Source organism: Amborella trichopoda, chromosome 6 (genome assembly GCF_054954075.1).
Source record: "Amborella trichopoda isolate Santa Cruz 75 chromosome 6, AtrichopodaSantaCruz75HAP2 v2.0, whole genome shotgun sequence".
Lineage (NCBI taxonomy): Eukaryota > Viridiplantae > Streptophyta > Magnoliopsida > Amborellales > Amborellaceae > Amborella > Amborella trichopoda.
Window position 1 is genome coordinate 19582600 of NC_142341.1, and position 14895 is coordinate 19597494.

A 14895-nucleotide genomic window follows, 5' to 3' on the forward strand; every position below is an offset into this window, starting at 1 on the left:
TTACCGTAATGTTATTACGGCAATTAAATTACCGTAATACTACTTTAAGGTATTACGGTATTTTAATTATCATAATAGTCCTTCAACTTAATACGGTATTTAAATTACCGTAATGTTCATTACGGTAAAAAACTATCGTAAATGGTATTTTCATCTACAAAAAGCCAAAAATTAGGAAAACAGGTGTAGACGAGGTTTTTGAAAGTTGAGGGTTTTTTTTTTTCCCGATTTTATTAAAATATAGGCATATTAGCAATAATTTCCCATTTTTTTTTAATGTCATAACATCAAAATATATAAGGCATTTTATATTTATTTTTAGGAAAATTGTTTCATGCGGCGGGGACCGCATTTCTACATTTGCAGTCCTCGAGGTATAAATCATCCACCTTAAAGATGGATGCAAATTATATAATGTATTATTTTTTGTTATAGTTATAAATAAATTTTTTAAAAGAAATTAGGTGATATTATAAGACAAAGTTTAAATTTATTCTTATTTTCATAGCTAAAATAAAATATAAAATAATAATTCCAATTTTAATATATAATATTATAATAGGTTAGATTGTGATAATTTTCGATGAGTAGAGAAAATTAAGACCTGATGTGATGCAAATTTCACTTTATATAGGGTATTATTATTTTTATTCTTATTACATAGAAGTATTTTTTAGTATTTATTGAATCATGTTTAATGCAATATCATAATATTATATTATAACTAATAATTTATAGATATCTAGATAAGGAAACAACGTCTCAAAATTCACGTATTTTTGTAAAATAATGAAAGTACATAATATAACAACCCCAAAAAAAATTTTAAACTCAAAAAACACTATTTTTAAGGTTTTTTTAAGCCAAAACCAACCAATCCAACCAATTATCTAATCCACTGATCCGACACAGTTTTTGATATGGCCGATTTGGGTTACCGATCTATTTTTTTAAACCTCATATTTAGCTACTGCAGTTATTTGGAATGCACATACGATTACAACCGACGATGAAAATTTCTTTGAGTTCATTCGAGACTTCATCAAAACTCATATCCGAGAAGAAGAATATGGTCTCGGGGTTCCCTTTTCTTTGCATGTACTAGCAAGACTCTCCAGATTTTTAATGTAATCCAAGTCAGCTCCGCGTCGCGATAATAATTCGGGTCCGGTTTGGGCGTGACCCGTTGCCACCTCTTAATACGTGCCCATGTTAAAACGTGCGCAGCAAGATTCAATGTTGGACTTCCAGGCAACAGGGTAGGCGGATAGCAGGGGTCAACGGAATACAAAAACCTGTACTCATCGTTCGCTCAACAGAGAAGGGGTGGTTTTCCGGCGATTCTGCCATGGGCGACGATCTTCCGGCACCGAGAGTGGCCGTTGCAGTGATCATAGTGAGAGAAAACTCAGTTCTCATGGGGAAGAGGCTCTCCACCGTTGGTGACTCCACCTATGCCACTTCCTGGTGGTCATCTTGAATTTGGTCAGAAAAAGCAACACTCTTAATTTTTTTCCTTTCTTTCTTCCTAAAAGAAGAGATTTTTTTTTTTTGCATTGTTCTCAGTTCGAATTACAATTTCTTGGGTGTCGATTTCTTTGATGCTTTGAAACTCTTTGCTTATCTACATCGGCTTGGTGATTATTCGAAACACTTATATGAATGAGTTCGTACAATAAGATTGGGAAAAACAGTTTTGAAAGCAATGCAAATTTGACTTTCGATGAAGACTGCTATTTTCTGGATAAAAATTTGAGTTTGTAATGGTGAATAAGAGTACATTTTTTCAACATTTTCCTTAAAGCAAACTGGAAATATTGTTAAGTTGAAAGTTGAATTTGTAGATTTCAAAAAACTTGAAAGTCATGTGGCTGCCATTCCATGATGATTAAGGATTTATTACTTATTTATCTGTGCATTTTGCATGTGTTCCTTATCTATGTATATATTGCTTGTGTTGTTTACGACAGGGGAGACATGGGAGGAATGTGCTGCAAGAGAAGTGAGAGACGAAACCGGTCTTGATGTCGAGAAAGTCGAATTTGTTACAGTCACAAACAATGTTTTGAGGAGTGAGGCAAGACCTAAGCATTATGTGACCATCATCATGCGTTGTGTTCTCCATGATCCAGACCAAACATCACTGAATTTAGAGCCTGATAAGTGTGGTGGGTGGGAGTGGTATGAATGGGATAACCTCCGCAAACCTCTCTTTCCACCATTGCAGTGAATGCTTGAAAGTGGGTTTACTCCATTTTAACACAATCCATTGCTTCTATACTCAAATCTTGAGAAAGTCGACTCTGTTACATTTTAGTGGTTGTGGGTTCTCTTCTAGTGGGCGTATTTAGTAGTAGGTAGATTGTTGGATCTCTTAGATATGTGCTCTCACAAGTATTGAGTGTAATTTTTTTGCGTGAATAGTATTGAGTGTAGTTATCTTCTAAGAATTGTGTTGGTTATGGTATTAATGTGTACAATTTTTATACGTAATTTTGATGTTATTGGCAGAGATTGGTGAGTTTTTTTTTTTTTTTTTGTCATTATGCCCTATAATTATTATTTTTTGGGACTTTTAAAGTGTCTCAAACTATAAATCATTTTTTTTAAATCTATGTTTTATATACCTTTTTAAGCTTATTTGAACTTCTTAGGTTGCCTTAAATTTTTACACAAAGTGCTCAGTACTCGGATGAGTCCACTGGGACTCACCTGAATAACTCTTCCCGGGCCAGGGCCGACTACCTAGGGCGAGGCGGGTCTTCTAACATTGGTCCATTCAATCATATTTTATGTTAAAAAGTTCAGAGTTGATGTGGATGTGCCATTTGCTAATTGGTTGCCTTCTCTTCCCATTTGGTATCCTTCGATGAATTCTTTGCAGGTGATCAATTCTAATTTTTCATTGCATAAGAGAGCTGCCACAAACTCTAGTTTGAAGAGCTGATGTATTAGCGTCAGAGTTATACTTGGCTTTTGGCATTATAATTTTTATCCATTGGGTAAAAAAAAAAAAAAAAGGTTCAATCCTAAAATTTATACTATTTCTAAAATATTACATTATAAAGAGAGGAGTTACAGGTTTTTAGTCGAGAGAATCGAAAGTTATGTATTTAAATAGACAAACTTTCTAGCTTTATGTTTATAGAACAAATGGGAGAGCGTAAAAGCTTATGCAGAGCATGCGCAGCGTTTGGCGTATTTGTATACGCATCAGTGTTTTAAAAAACGCCGAGTCGAACCGGACTCGCTCGGTTCGATTTGGAAATCGTAAAAAGGGGATCGTATCGGCCAAAAAATCGGAAATCGTCCGGTTCTAGAGAGAACCGGACGATTCTGCACAGTGACTCGCCGAGTCACTGTGCGAAATCGGCGAGTCCGTGAAGAACACGGGTTGCACAGTGTTCTTCACGGGATTCTTTGAAATTTGTCATTTTTTGATTATTTTTCTTGTTTTTTTTGGCATGTGATCTAATTTGCAGGCTGTAAACAGCTTTATTCACCTTTTTCAAGGATTAAATGGTTGAAAATTTTGGTGTTTAGGGTTTCCGCCTTTTCTGAAAGTTTCATGCCAAATAGGGCATGAATCTTTCAAAATTTGTAGGCATTTTGATCGTAAAGCTGTGAATCAAAACCTTTTGTTACTAATTTGTGATAATCGTTGAGAAAAACAGAGTTTTTTGGAGATTGAAGGCTTCGGTTCACAAAATCAGGTAAGAAGTTTGGGTTTTTTTTTTTTTTCCGCCATTTGATTTATTTCACGGCATATTTTGAACATAATGAGTTCAATAATTAGGGTTTTTAATCTTTATTGTGTCTAGTATGATTTAAAATTTTCAATTTTACATAATCTGGTCAATTACAGCATGAAATTTGAGATGAACACTGAGATGTCTGCGGAACCAAAATTCCGCTGTTTTTTTTTTTTTTTTCCGCCTTTTGATTTTGTTTTCATGATATATTAGAAATAATGTGTTAAAAATTTAGGGTTTTGATTCCTTATATTGTTGTTTATCAGAAAATATAATCAATTGGATGTACTTTATTCACTTGGTGGTAGATTTTTGAGTTAAAATCGCTTATGTAAAATGGCTCTGTTTGTGAAGAACAGAACTTCTTTTTTTTTTTTTTTTTTTTTTTTTTTTTTTTTTTTTTTGTAATCCATGATCAAATGTTTTGTAATACTTGATCGATTTTTTTGTAATCCATGATCGAATTGCTTTTTTTTTTTTTTTGTAATCCATGATCGAATTTTTTGTTCTTTTTTTTTTTTGTAACCCATGATATAATTTTTTGTAATCCATGATCGAATTTTTTGTAATCCATGATTGAAATGTTTGTTTTTTTTTCTTGTAATCCATGATTGAATTTTATTTTTTGTTGTTTATTTTTGTAACCCATGATAGAATTTTTTGTAATCCATGATCGAATGTTTTGTAATCCATGATCGAAATGTTTGTTTTTTTTTTTTGTAATCCATGATCAAAATGTTTGTTTTTTTTTTTGTAATCCATGATCGAATTTTTTGTTTTTTGTTTTTTGTTTTTTATGTAACCCATGATAGAGTTTTTTGTAATCCATGATTGAATTTTTTGTAATCCATGATCTAATTGTTTTTTTCTTTTTTTGTAATCCACGATCGAATTTTTTGTTTTTTTTTATTTTTTGTTTTTGTATTCCATGATCGAATTTTTTGTAATCCATGATAGAATTTTCTGTAATCCATGATCGACTTTTTTGTAATCCATGGTTGAAATGTTTGTTTTTTTTTCTTGTAATCCATGATCGAATTGTTTTTTTCTGTTCTTGTAATCCACGATCGAATTTTTTGTTTTTTTATGTTTTTTTTTTTTTTGTAATCCATGATTGAATTTTATGTAATCCATGATCGAATTTTATGTAATCCATGATCGAATTTTTTGTAATCCATGATCGAAAATTTTGTAGTCCATGATCGAATTTTTTGTAATCCATGATTGAATTTTTTGAAAATTTGTGATTTTTTTTTTTAATCCATGATCGAATTTTTTGAAAATTTGTGATTTTTCTTTTTTAATCCATGATCGAACTTTTTGAAAATTTGTTAATTTTTTTTTTTAATCCATGATCGAATTTTTTTTTGTAATCCATGATCGAATTTTTTGAAAATTTGCTGTACTTTTTTTTTATATTTCTTTTTATCCACGATCGAATTTTTTGAAAAATGATGATTTTCCGAAAAGATGTGAAAATCGTGATAAAGTTTTGATTATCATAATGTATTAAACCCAATTTTTAATTTTTATTGTTTGAGTTTGCTGTAATTTTTTTTTTTTTTCCATGATCGAAATATTTGAAAAATGATGATTTTCCGAAAAGATGTGAACACAACAAAACACTAACACTCAAGAATTTGGGAATAGTCAGACGCCCGCTAATATCGATGATTCGTTTTTAGATCGAATCAATGAATTGTTAAACGAATTCAATCAATGGCACCAGCGTGACCAAGAAGAACAATAACGTCGTCTATCATTTTATTTTTGGATCATATGTTACAATTTTATGCTTTATTGCAGTCTATGTATGTTGATATACTTATTCCATGATAATTATATGTTTATCCTTTTGTGTGATGTAAATTAAATGCTGAATGGCGGTTCATGCAGGGAAAGAGCATATCAATATTCGCATATTAATTCAAAAACATGAAAATTCTTAATGGAGTACCTCATTTCTTATTGAATTCCTAAAAAACAATATTTATAATGAATTTTAATAAATTTTTTGGATTTTTTTTAAGCTTTATTCTGACCGATTCACCCGATTCCCGATCCGGATCGCCTATTCGCCGATCCCGATCGGTTTTTTGGAAGCCCGATCCGGGTCACCGGTCCGTTTTTTAAACCATTGATACACGTACATGTGCAAGAGTGAAAAGACGTTTGAACTACACTTTCTACTTTGAGCCACTTTCCTACCATACAAAAAGGTCCAATTTTCCCATTTCATACAACTTTTGTTTTCTTACTTGTAATTGCTGTCTCTTTAGAAATTAAGGTAACTCTGGGATAATTTATCCTTATGCCCTTCCCTTTTAGGCTCTAGATTCTTCTATTTTAGATAGATCTGGATAGATTGGTGGCTTCATGATATCTCCTAGACAGGGTTTAGCTAAGTCAAATACTTTCTCTCTTCTAATTTGTTATGGAAAAAGTTTATATAAGCATGCAACCTTATAATGTAGAACCATAGAGGCCCCTCAAAAATCCATCGAAAAAGGTAGTTTTAATGTCGAAAAACCGTTTGATTGATCATCTCGACACCGAGATGTATGACTACGAAAAATCAAAAGATTTTAAGTATCAGAAATAGTGCATTTTACAACATACTATCTACACTGTCCACTTTCAAGATTTTCATATGTTTATAGATCTACTTGATTTTAACTATTTTTTAAAATTTAAAATTTTATAACTAAATATAAAAATCGATTTTGAGATAATCCTAAAAACACTTTACATCAAAATTATATACCATAATAAAATTTGAAGGTGCATCTTACTTCTACACCTACGGATGCATCCGTATGCCTACTGCACCTATTTGTTATTGAAAGGGTTTAGCTAACTTTTAATGTTGTTGACCAATAGAGAAAAAATAGAGAAATCATATTGACATGAAAACTAATGAAACCCAAAAACATTCAAAACCAAATTTTAACATATAGAAAAACCAGCAAGACCGAATTCGTTAATTTATTTCATGCAAAAAAATTATGTGAAGTAAAAACCAATTCAATAGATGAGAGAGGTGGTCGATTTGTTCCCTGTAGAATGAGGAGGAGAAGAAGTTAAAAAGCAGTTGAATTCGAAAGTAAATTTGCCTTTGCTCTGGTCCCCTTAAAGAAAAGAGAGAGCTGTTAAACTCAGCTGATAATTCCTCCCTTTAAGGAAAACAGCTCCTGATTATAAATAAAGAAAAAGTTTGTATATGGTTGTAACCTTATACTGTTGAGGAAAGGTGCATCTCAAAAATCTTACAGTGGAGAGTGTTCCCACATAGGAGAACCTCTAACTGATCATCTAGACCTTGAGATGAATGGATATGAAGAATACAAAGAATTTCAAGTTCAAAAAATAGTACATTTAGTAAAAAGTCATCTGGACCGTCTGTTTTCAAGATTTTCAAATGTTTATTAATCTGCTCGATCTGTACCATTTTTCAAATTTTAAATTTTCTAACTGAATTTAAAAAGAGATTTTAAAGTTATCATAAGATTTTCGACGCCGAAACAACATCTTTAAGTAAATATTATAGGTGCACTTGACTTCTACAGTACAAGAGAGAGATGGTAGTGTAGAGAAGAGAGAGAGGTGCTAGTGCAATGGAGAGATGGTAGTGTAGGGAAGAGAGAGAGATAGGGTGGGGAGAGTGATGGTACTGTGGGAGAGAGAGAGAGGGGGATATGAGATAGAGAGACTGTATTGCAAAGGGAGATGAGTAGCGTTCAGAAAATCGATTTGGCCAAGGTACTAGGGCCTTGGCGAAGGAAAGTTATTCAGGTGAGTTCAACTAACTCGTTGGAGTTCAACTAACTCATTGGAGTTTAGCTCAAATTTTTTTTTAAGAAGATGAAGATAAAAACTTAGTATATATAATATAGCAGCCAATTTTATTAAGTAAATAGCGAATGAAGTCTTGGTTAGGCTGCCTGATGTCAAGATGCGTATTTGCCAGCCTTGTTGACAAGCATGCACTTACACTATCCAAAAGGTAGCTTTAATGATATATAGTTGACATAATAATATATATTTGAGCAAATTATGTACGGACACTATTGGTGGGGGAGGGCTCAATTATCAAATGGGATCTCATTTGTCCGAAATTATGAGCACCACCCTCTGCCCGCCCTACAACGGCCATTTTTTTTTCCATACTTGCCATCCTGTCCGGCAATGCAAATACCAGAAGGGGGCATCATGTTTATACTTGAAATTGCGGGTAAAGGATTTCACCCTTGCATTGGTTTCGGATGCAAACAAATCGATGAGTTGATAGAGTATGGGTCCCGTCAAATTATGTTCCGAGGGAGAATCGGGTCCTAAGACTTTATCTCTCTTTGACTGCCGACAAAGTCGGCTTCTCTCCTATCTTAACTTTGGGATTCAACAAAGAAATCTTTCAAAAGGCGGTTTGAGGTAAAATGAAGTTTTTAAGAAAATAGATTTAGAAAGAGAATAAGAGAAGAGAACTACAAAATAAGCAACTAAACTAAGGAGATATAGGTAAACATGGGTAAAGAATTTGACTTTGAAATGCAAGAAGAATAAGAAAGTAAAAAGCATGGACGTTACAAAGTATAAGCTACTATCTAAATTAAGCATGCAGAACGTAAAATAAAAGAGAGAGACAAGATTAAAGAAAAGAGAGCGTGAACATGAATATGAAAGGAGAAGAGATCCCTATTAACAAGACAAAGGGATATGAATACAAAGTAAGAATATAAATAGGAATATAACATGGGATAGAACAAACATGAGAAAAAAAGGGGGTTAAAACTAATATTAGTGGATATCATGCAAAGAGAGTAATAAAACTAAGTATCTCGAAGTCTCTTCCGTTAGCCCTAAACTTCTCAATGAGTTACGTAGGAAAATAACTTAAGTTGTTGACTTCCCTAGCATAAAACCAAATTGGTTTTTTGATACACTCATTTCATACCTTAATCGTTGATTAATCACTCTTCCCACCTAAAGTATTTCTTATTTTTATCCTCTTCAAAGCTTCTTTCACTTCTGATATCATAATCTTACAAATCTACATATGACCTTCCACCTCATTTATGTCAACGGTTCATTCCATCGCTATGTTTGTCATTTAATAATTTTTAAAAATAAACTCTCCACCTTTCATTGACTTTTCAATCATTTACGTAGGAAAATAACTTAAGTTGTTGACTTCCTTAGCATAAAACCAAATTAGTTTTTTGATACACTCATTTCACATCTTAATCATTGATTAATCATTCTCCCCCACTTAAAATATTTCCTATTTTTATTCTCTTCGAAGCTTCTTTCACTTCTGATAACATAATCATGCAAATCTACATATGACCTTCCACGTCATTTTTGTCAATGGATCCTTCTATCGCTATGAACTATTATATTTGTCATTTAATCATTTTTAAAAATAAAATGTCCACCTTTCATTGACTTCTTTATTCTTTTTGGGTAAGTTTAAAAGTGGCAAGTCTGTAGGGATTTGGGTCCAGACCCTTTGGTGAAAATGGACTTAAAGACCTCATCATGTGGCTCAGTAATATTACCGCTAAGGCCTCAAGTCATTATCAACCTCTTTATCCTTCACCAAGACCCTTTAATCTTTGCTTTTAACATTTAATATGGTTTAGATCCCTATATTTTACCTCTATCATTTTTCGCTAATTTGGAGACATTTTTTTCACCTTTTCTTTTTCCTAGTTTATTGCATAGATTATTATATACTTTAAATTTAACCTTACTTGCAATTTGTTTAGCATTTTTCTTAGTATTTTTATATTATTCTAAGTTTTGCTCATTTTAATTATATTGCTAAGTTTAATAACATGGTCATTTTTTGGTAATAGCTTTTTGAACTTCATCTCTCCACCACCAAGTTTCTAAATCAGAATTTCTTTTTCCTTTGGTTTTTCGGTTTCTCCTAAACTGTTTTGCCACATTCTTAATACAGTTAGTCATCTCACTCCACATAATATTGATCTCATATTCAAAGTTTTATTTTGTTTATTTAATTAATTTGTCCCTAAATAATTCTATTTTCTTATTTTTCTGTATTCCACCATGTAGTTCTTGGACACCTATTAATTTCACCCCTTCTCATCCATGTCTGTATGCAGATGTCCATGACTACGAGTCTGTGTTCAGTAACAAACTCTCTCCAGGGATAACCTTACAATCGTTTAATAATGGTCAATTTACCTTCTTAACTACGAAGAAATCTATCTAGCTTATGTGATCCATATTATAGGTTTTTAAATGTTCATCTTGCTTTTTAAATTAAGTGTTTGCTATTGCTAGGTTGTAGGCCACAACAAAATCTAGAATAGCCCCACCCATCTCATTTCTTTCACCAAACCAGTATCCTCCATGATACCTCTTCATATCCTCTATTATCCTTACCTACATATCTATTTAAATCCTTTCCTAAAAAGGTCATCTCTCCATTTGGCGTGTCTTGGAATATTCCATCCATATCCTCCCAAAATTGTCTCTTAATTCTATCATATAGTCTTCCTTGTGGTGTATAACACTAATTACATTAATTATCTCTTCCCATAATACAAGTTTAATTAATAGGAGCCTATCACCTACTCTCTTGATATTAACTACTTTATCTTTTACATCTTTGTCTACTATTATGCCGATGTTATTTCTATTATCATCCTTTCATGTTTATTAAAGTTTATACTCTTCTAGTTCCGTAGATTTTTTCTCTTTCCACTTAGTTTCTTGTAGATAAGCCATGTTTACTCTCATTCGTCTCATTGTACTCACTAACTCCGTACTCTTCTTACCTATAAGCGTTTCTATATTTCATGCTAGACGAATCCTATTATCTTGGACTTGCTTCTTTACTTGCACTCATCCACAATGTTGCGGGAACCCTTGTCTATTTTTCATTGCAATGGGGGTGGCACTGCGGCATGTCGCTTTTAAGGAATACTGTACCTAACCGTTGCTCATTTCTAATTATACCCGGATTTCAATACAATGCGCTGCTAACGAGGAACGTCCTAGCACAAACAAGTATTATAGACTCAGGATTCATAGAAAGGTTTTGGCATTTGCTGACTGCCTAATACAAATCACCTCCTTTACCCAGACTAGTTTAAAGCCCTCATAAGGGTGAATGTGACCTCTCCATACAAAAAGTGCACGGTCTTATAATATATCTTACAAAAAATAACAATTTATCAAAATACCCATGAGTGATGAATTATTTAACATTCTACCCAATTATCACTATTCCAACTAAAGATCATGCATATTTTTATGGATATTTTGAAATTAAAAGAAAAGATATGGGTAAGACATTAAATTGTTCATCTCTTGTAGGTAACTTTATAAATTTCTCCAATAACAAGAACAAGAGGACGTCTCTGTAGAATTGAACTATCTTGGTCCACTTTAAATTAGAAAAACTATAGAGCCCTTGGGGTATACTTTCTTGGCATGTCCACCACCAACACTTTTCAAATCACACCAACAAACCCAATCTTATATATTATTTCATCCTACCCCTGAGGAAGAAAATAGTTTTTTGAAATGAAGATACCCTCAATATATTTAAGATAATTTCTCTCTAAAAACTTGAAATTTGGAAATTTAGAAAAAGAAACTATCTCAAATTTTTAAAGAGAGAAACTATATCAAATTTTAAGTTTTAGTAAGACAAATTATCTCAAAATTTTTAGGGAGAGAAACTATCTCAAACTTTTTAGATAGAAAAATTTCCCAAAACTTTAATTTTTAGAAAGAAAAAATTACCCAAAATTTTAATTTTTAGAAAGTAAAATATCTCAAAATATTTAAAAGAGAAAACCTATTTCAAAAATTTTAGGTAGAGCAATTATATCAAAATTTAAATTTTTAGATAGAGAAGTTATGTTAAAATTTTTAGTGAGAAGTTATGTTAAAATTTTTAGTGAGAAATTATATCAAATTTCAAGTTTTAGAGCGAAAAAGTATTCCAAAATTCTTAGAAAAACTATCTTAAAATTGAAATTTTAGAGATAGAGAATGTATCAAATTTTAGCATTTATATATGGGGGTATTTTAGTTCTATAAAAGCTTCTAGGGGTACATATAAAAATGGAAAATTTTTATGTAAGGTTTCAATCCTATACTATCAAAATATAGTGTACCTTAAAAATCCAATAGAAAAGAGTGTTTCGAAGTTAGAAAAAACTTCCAATTGATCAACTCAATCTCAAAATATATGAATATAAAGAAAAATAAGGAACATCAAGTCTTAAAAATGATACAATTGTAACAAGTTTTCTGGATCGTCTATTTTGAAGATTTTTAAATGCTTTTAGATTTCATCATTTTTAAAATTTTGAATTTTATAAATATTGTTGAATAATAGAATTTGAAGCCAACATAAGGTTTGCAGCACCAAAACTTTATCTCCCAGAAAAATTTGTATAGCATAAGGTAGGTACTTTATATAAACCTTACCATACAAAAATAAATAGTATTGATGATAATGATGCCAAAGAATACTGGGGGAGAATGCCAAGAAATTATAGTCTAAAGGGGTTTCTATCATTTTCCTGGAGCTTTATTCGCCGTTCCAAACCATGACTTGAGGACAAGACTCGGTCCATGACTAAGCCAAAAAAACTCGGGCCAAGTTCGAGTTAATCGGTCTGAGTAAGGAAAGCTAAAAAGTTAAATTAAAAAATATAAAAAAAATACAAAAATAGGAAAAATGTGTTCAAAGTATAACTAAACAAAACACATCTTAATGAGGTTAAAAAAAAGTAAGAACTAGATTTTTGAAAAAATTAATTTGTGACGGGAGGTATTGTCGAAACAATTTTAAAAAAAAAATCAATTTGTGACGGGAGGTATTGTAGAAATAATTTAAAACGAAGAAACAGAATGTAAAAATAAATATCTAACACCTTCGATCTTTGCCAAACTGATTGAAAGCACATAAAAAATATATAACACAAATTCTTTACTATTAAACTTATATAAATTTATTATTATTTTTTTAAGATCACTAGTCGGTGGCGCGCTCGGGTTACGTACCCGCCGGAGTTTCCGAAGTGATTCCCATAGACAGAACGCATCAAAGCACCCTCATTTGGGGGGAAACCAACGGCACACTGTAAAGGATAAACCAGTCAGGGAAGAGAGAGAGTCCATTTGGGCGGGAACCAACGGCACTTATAAACCAGTAAGGGAAGAGAGAAGAGAGAGGAAAGCTTTTTTGGGGAAATTTTGGCAATGGGAAGCGATTTACGGGCGCCGAAAGTTGGTGTTGCAGCGTTTGTAGTGAGAGAAAAGTCAGTATTGATAGGGAAGAGACTCTCCTCTACTGGAAACTCCACCTATGCCCTTCCTGGTGGCCATCTCGAGTTTGGTAAGATAGAGAAAACAAACCCTACTTTGTTTCTTTCTCTCTCCATTAAGAAGTGTTTTTTTGTTCTGTATTACCTTTTGGGGTTGCAAGATTTAGGGCAACTACTTCTGAAAATTCTGGGGTTTTGCTTAGTGAATGAATTAATCTTGATAATTTTTGCAAAGACCTCAGATAAATTATAGAAGTACTATTCCAAAAAAGATTCTTCAAAACAATGGATAAAATTACTGTGAATTTGTTTTTCTGGTTAATATTGCCAGTTTTTGGCATTTTGGTCATTTTCATGTAAGGATGCATGATATAATCAATTTTGGTAGACACAATTGGAGATTACAGTAAAAGATCACTCTTGGTAATTTTAGTTTTCTAAAACGCTTATACTCTCCAATACATAGGACTAATGCTCACTGAGGATATGTATACCTTTTTTTTTGGGTGAGGTTCATATAAGGCGTCAACCTTGAACAATCACAGTAAATTTCACCTCTAAATCTTGTTTAAAGTTGTAGTTCCAGTGCCTGAAACCCTTATGATGGCCTAAATTTTTTTCTCATGCCTATTATTAAATTTAAAGCTTTAAAAATGATACAGATCTTTCAGATCATAAACACTCGAAAATCTTGAAAATTGATGGTCTATAGAATGTGTTACCTTGGAATTGTTTTTTCCTTTTTATGTAAATACATATCAAGGTTGAGATGACCATTTTGAGAGTTTTCTGATGAAAAAACAACCTTTTACGTTGGGTTTTTGAGGTGCACCTTACTTCTGTAGAAAGCTGGCACTTTATATAAACCCTTTCCTTGTTTTTTTTCTTAGTCCTTTATTGTGTTATTTGCGACAGGGGAAACATGGGAGGAATGTGCAACAAGAGAAGTGAAAGAAGAAACTGGTCTAGACGTCAAAAAAATTGAATTTGTAACAGTCACCAACAATATTTTAAAAAGTGAGACAACACCTAAGCATTATGTGACAATCTTTATGCGTTGTGTTCTCGCTGATCCTCAACAAATTCCTCAGAATTTAGAACCTGATAAATGTGCTGGATGGGAGTGGTATGAATGGGAAAACCTCCCAAAACCCCTTTTCCAACCTCTGGAAACCCTGTTTGAGAGTGGGTTCACTCCATTTACTTAGAAGTCTACTGTTGAAAGTGGGTTTACTCCATTTCTCTAAGCCTATTGTTTCTATGTCAACAATTCAGAAGGTTGACCCTGTTACCTTTTTGTGGTCATGGTTTTTTTTCCTGTCCTCTTCTTTGCATTTTGATTTTGCAGGGGAATATGTAATTGTACTGAGTTGATGGCTTAGACTCCTAAAATGTCCACGCACATGCCTCCTATTCTGCACTTCTTACGCATCGTGGAGGTGGGATATCTTCTGTTACTTTTCTTGTCTTTTGCCAAGGGGATAGGTAATGTTAGTAAATAGTGGGTGGCCCCTTAAAAATGTGTTCTCACTTGTCTGCTGGTAAACAATTGAATATACTTTATATTTACTAGAAGTGTAGTGCATTAACAATTTTGGTCAGTCCTTGCTTGTGATGATGGATAAAATGGGTATGAATTGATCTTTGTGGGAATTATTGTGGTAATTTGTAGATGTAGTGAACTTCATTTTAAAGCTAGCTCAATCACTGGGACCTTTGATCAATGCAGGCTAATGTCTACACAGAATAGTTTTCTATTACGCCGGGAATGAATACAACTGTATTAAGACATGGAAATTCTTTTAGCAGATTAGCCTTTTCTCTCTCTGTTA

The 14895-nt window shown here is 32.6% G+C and overlaps 1 protein-coding gene and 1 long non-coding RNA gene across 2 annotated transcripts; both read left to right on the forward strand.

Moving 5' to 3' along the window:
* Positions 1–967: 967 nt before the first annotated feature.
* LOC18430710 (uncharacterized) lies at positions 968–2530 on the forward strand. Its single transcript, XR_016058177.1, has 2 exons — positions 968–1485; positions 1971–2530. It is a non-coding gene; the product is annotated as an uncharacterized LOC18430710 (long non-coding RNA).
* A 10240-nt stretch (positions 2531–12770) lies between these two features.
* Positions 12771–14664, forward strand: NUDX1 (nudix hydrolase 1). The gene is made up of 2 exons (XM_006840833.4): positions 12771–13134; positions 13979–14664. The coding sequence occupies exons 1-2, from the start codon at positions 12999–13001 to the stop codon at positions 14269–14271; spliced, it is 429 nt and encodes a 142-aa protein (XP_006840896.1). The 5' UTR covers positions 12771–12998; the 3' UTR covers positions 14272–14664.
* The last annotated feature ends 231 nt before the right edge of the window (positions 14665–14895 follow it).

What these genes read in the sequence shown, in the direction of transcription:
- NUDX1 (XM_006840833.4), top strand. Translation starts at nt 12,999, where the DNA reads ATGGGAAGCGATTTACGGGCGCCGAAAGTTGGTGTTGCAGCGTTTGTA. An exon ending in TGGTGGCCATCTCGAGTTTG is followed by an intron (nt 13,135 to 13,978) that starts GTAAGATAGAGA and finishes TATTTGCGACAG; the next exon opens with GGGAAACATGGGAGGAATGT.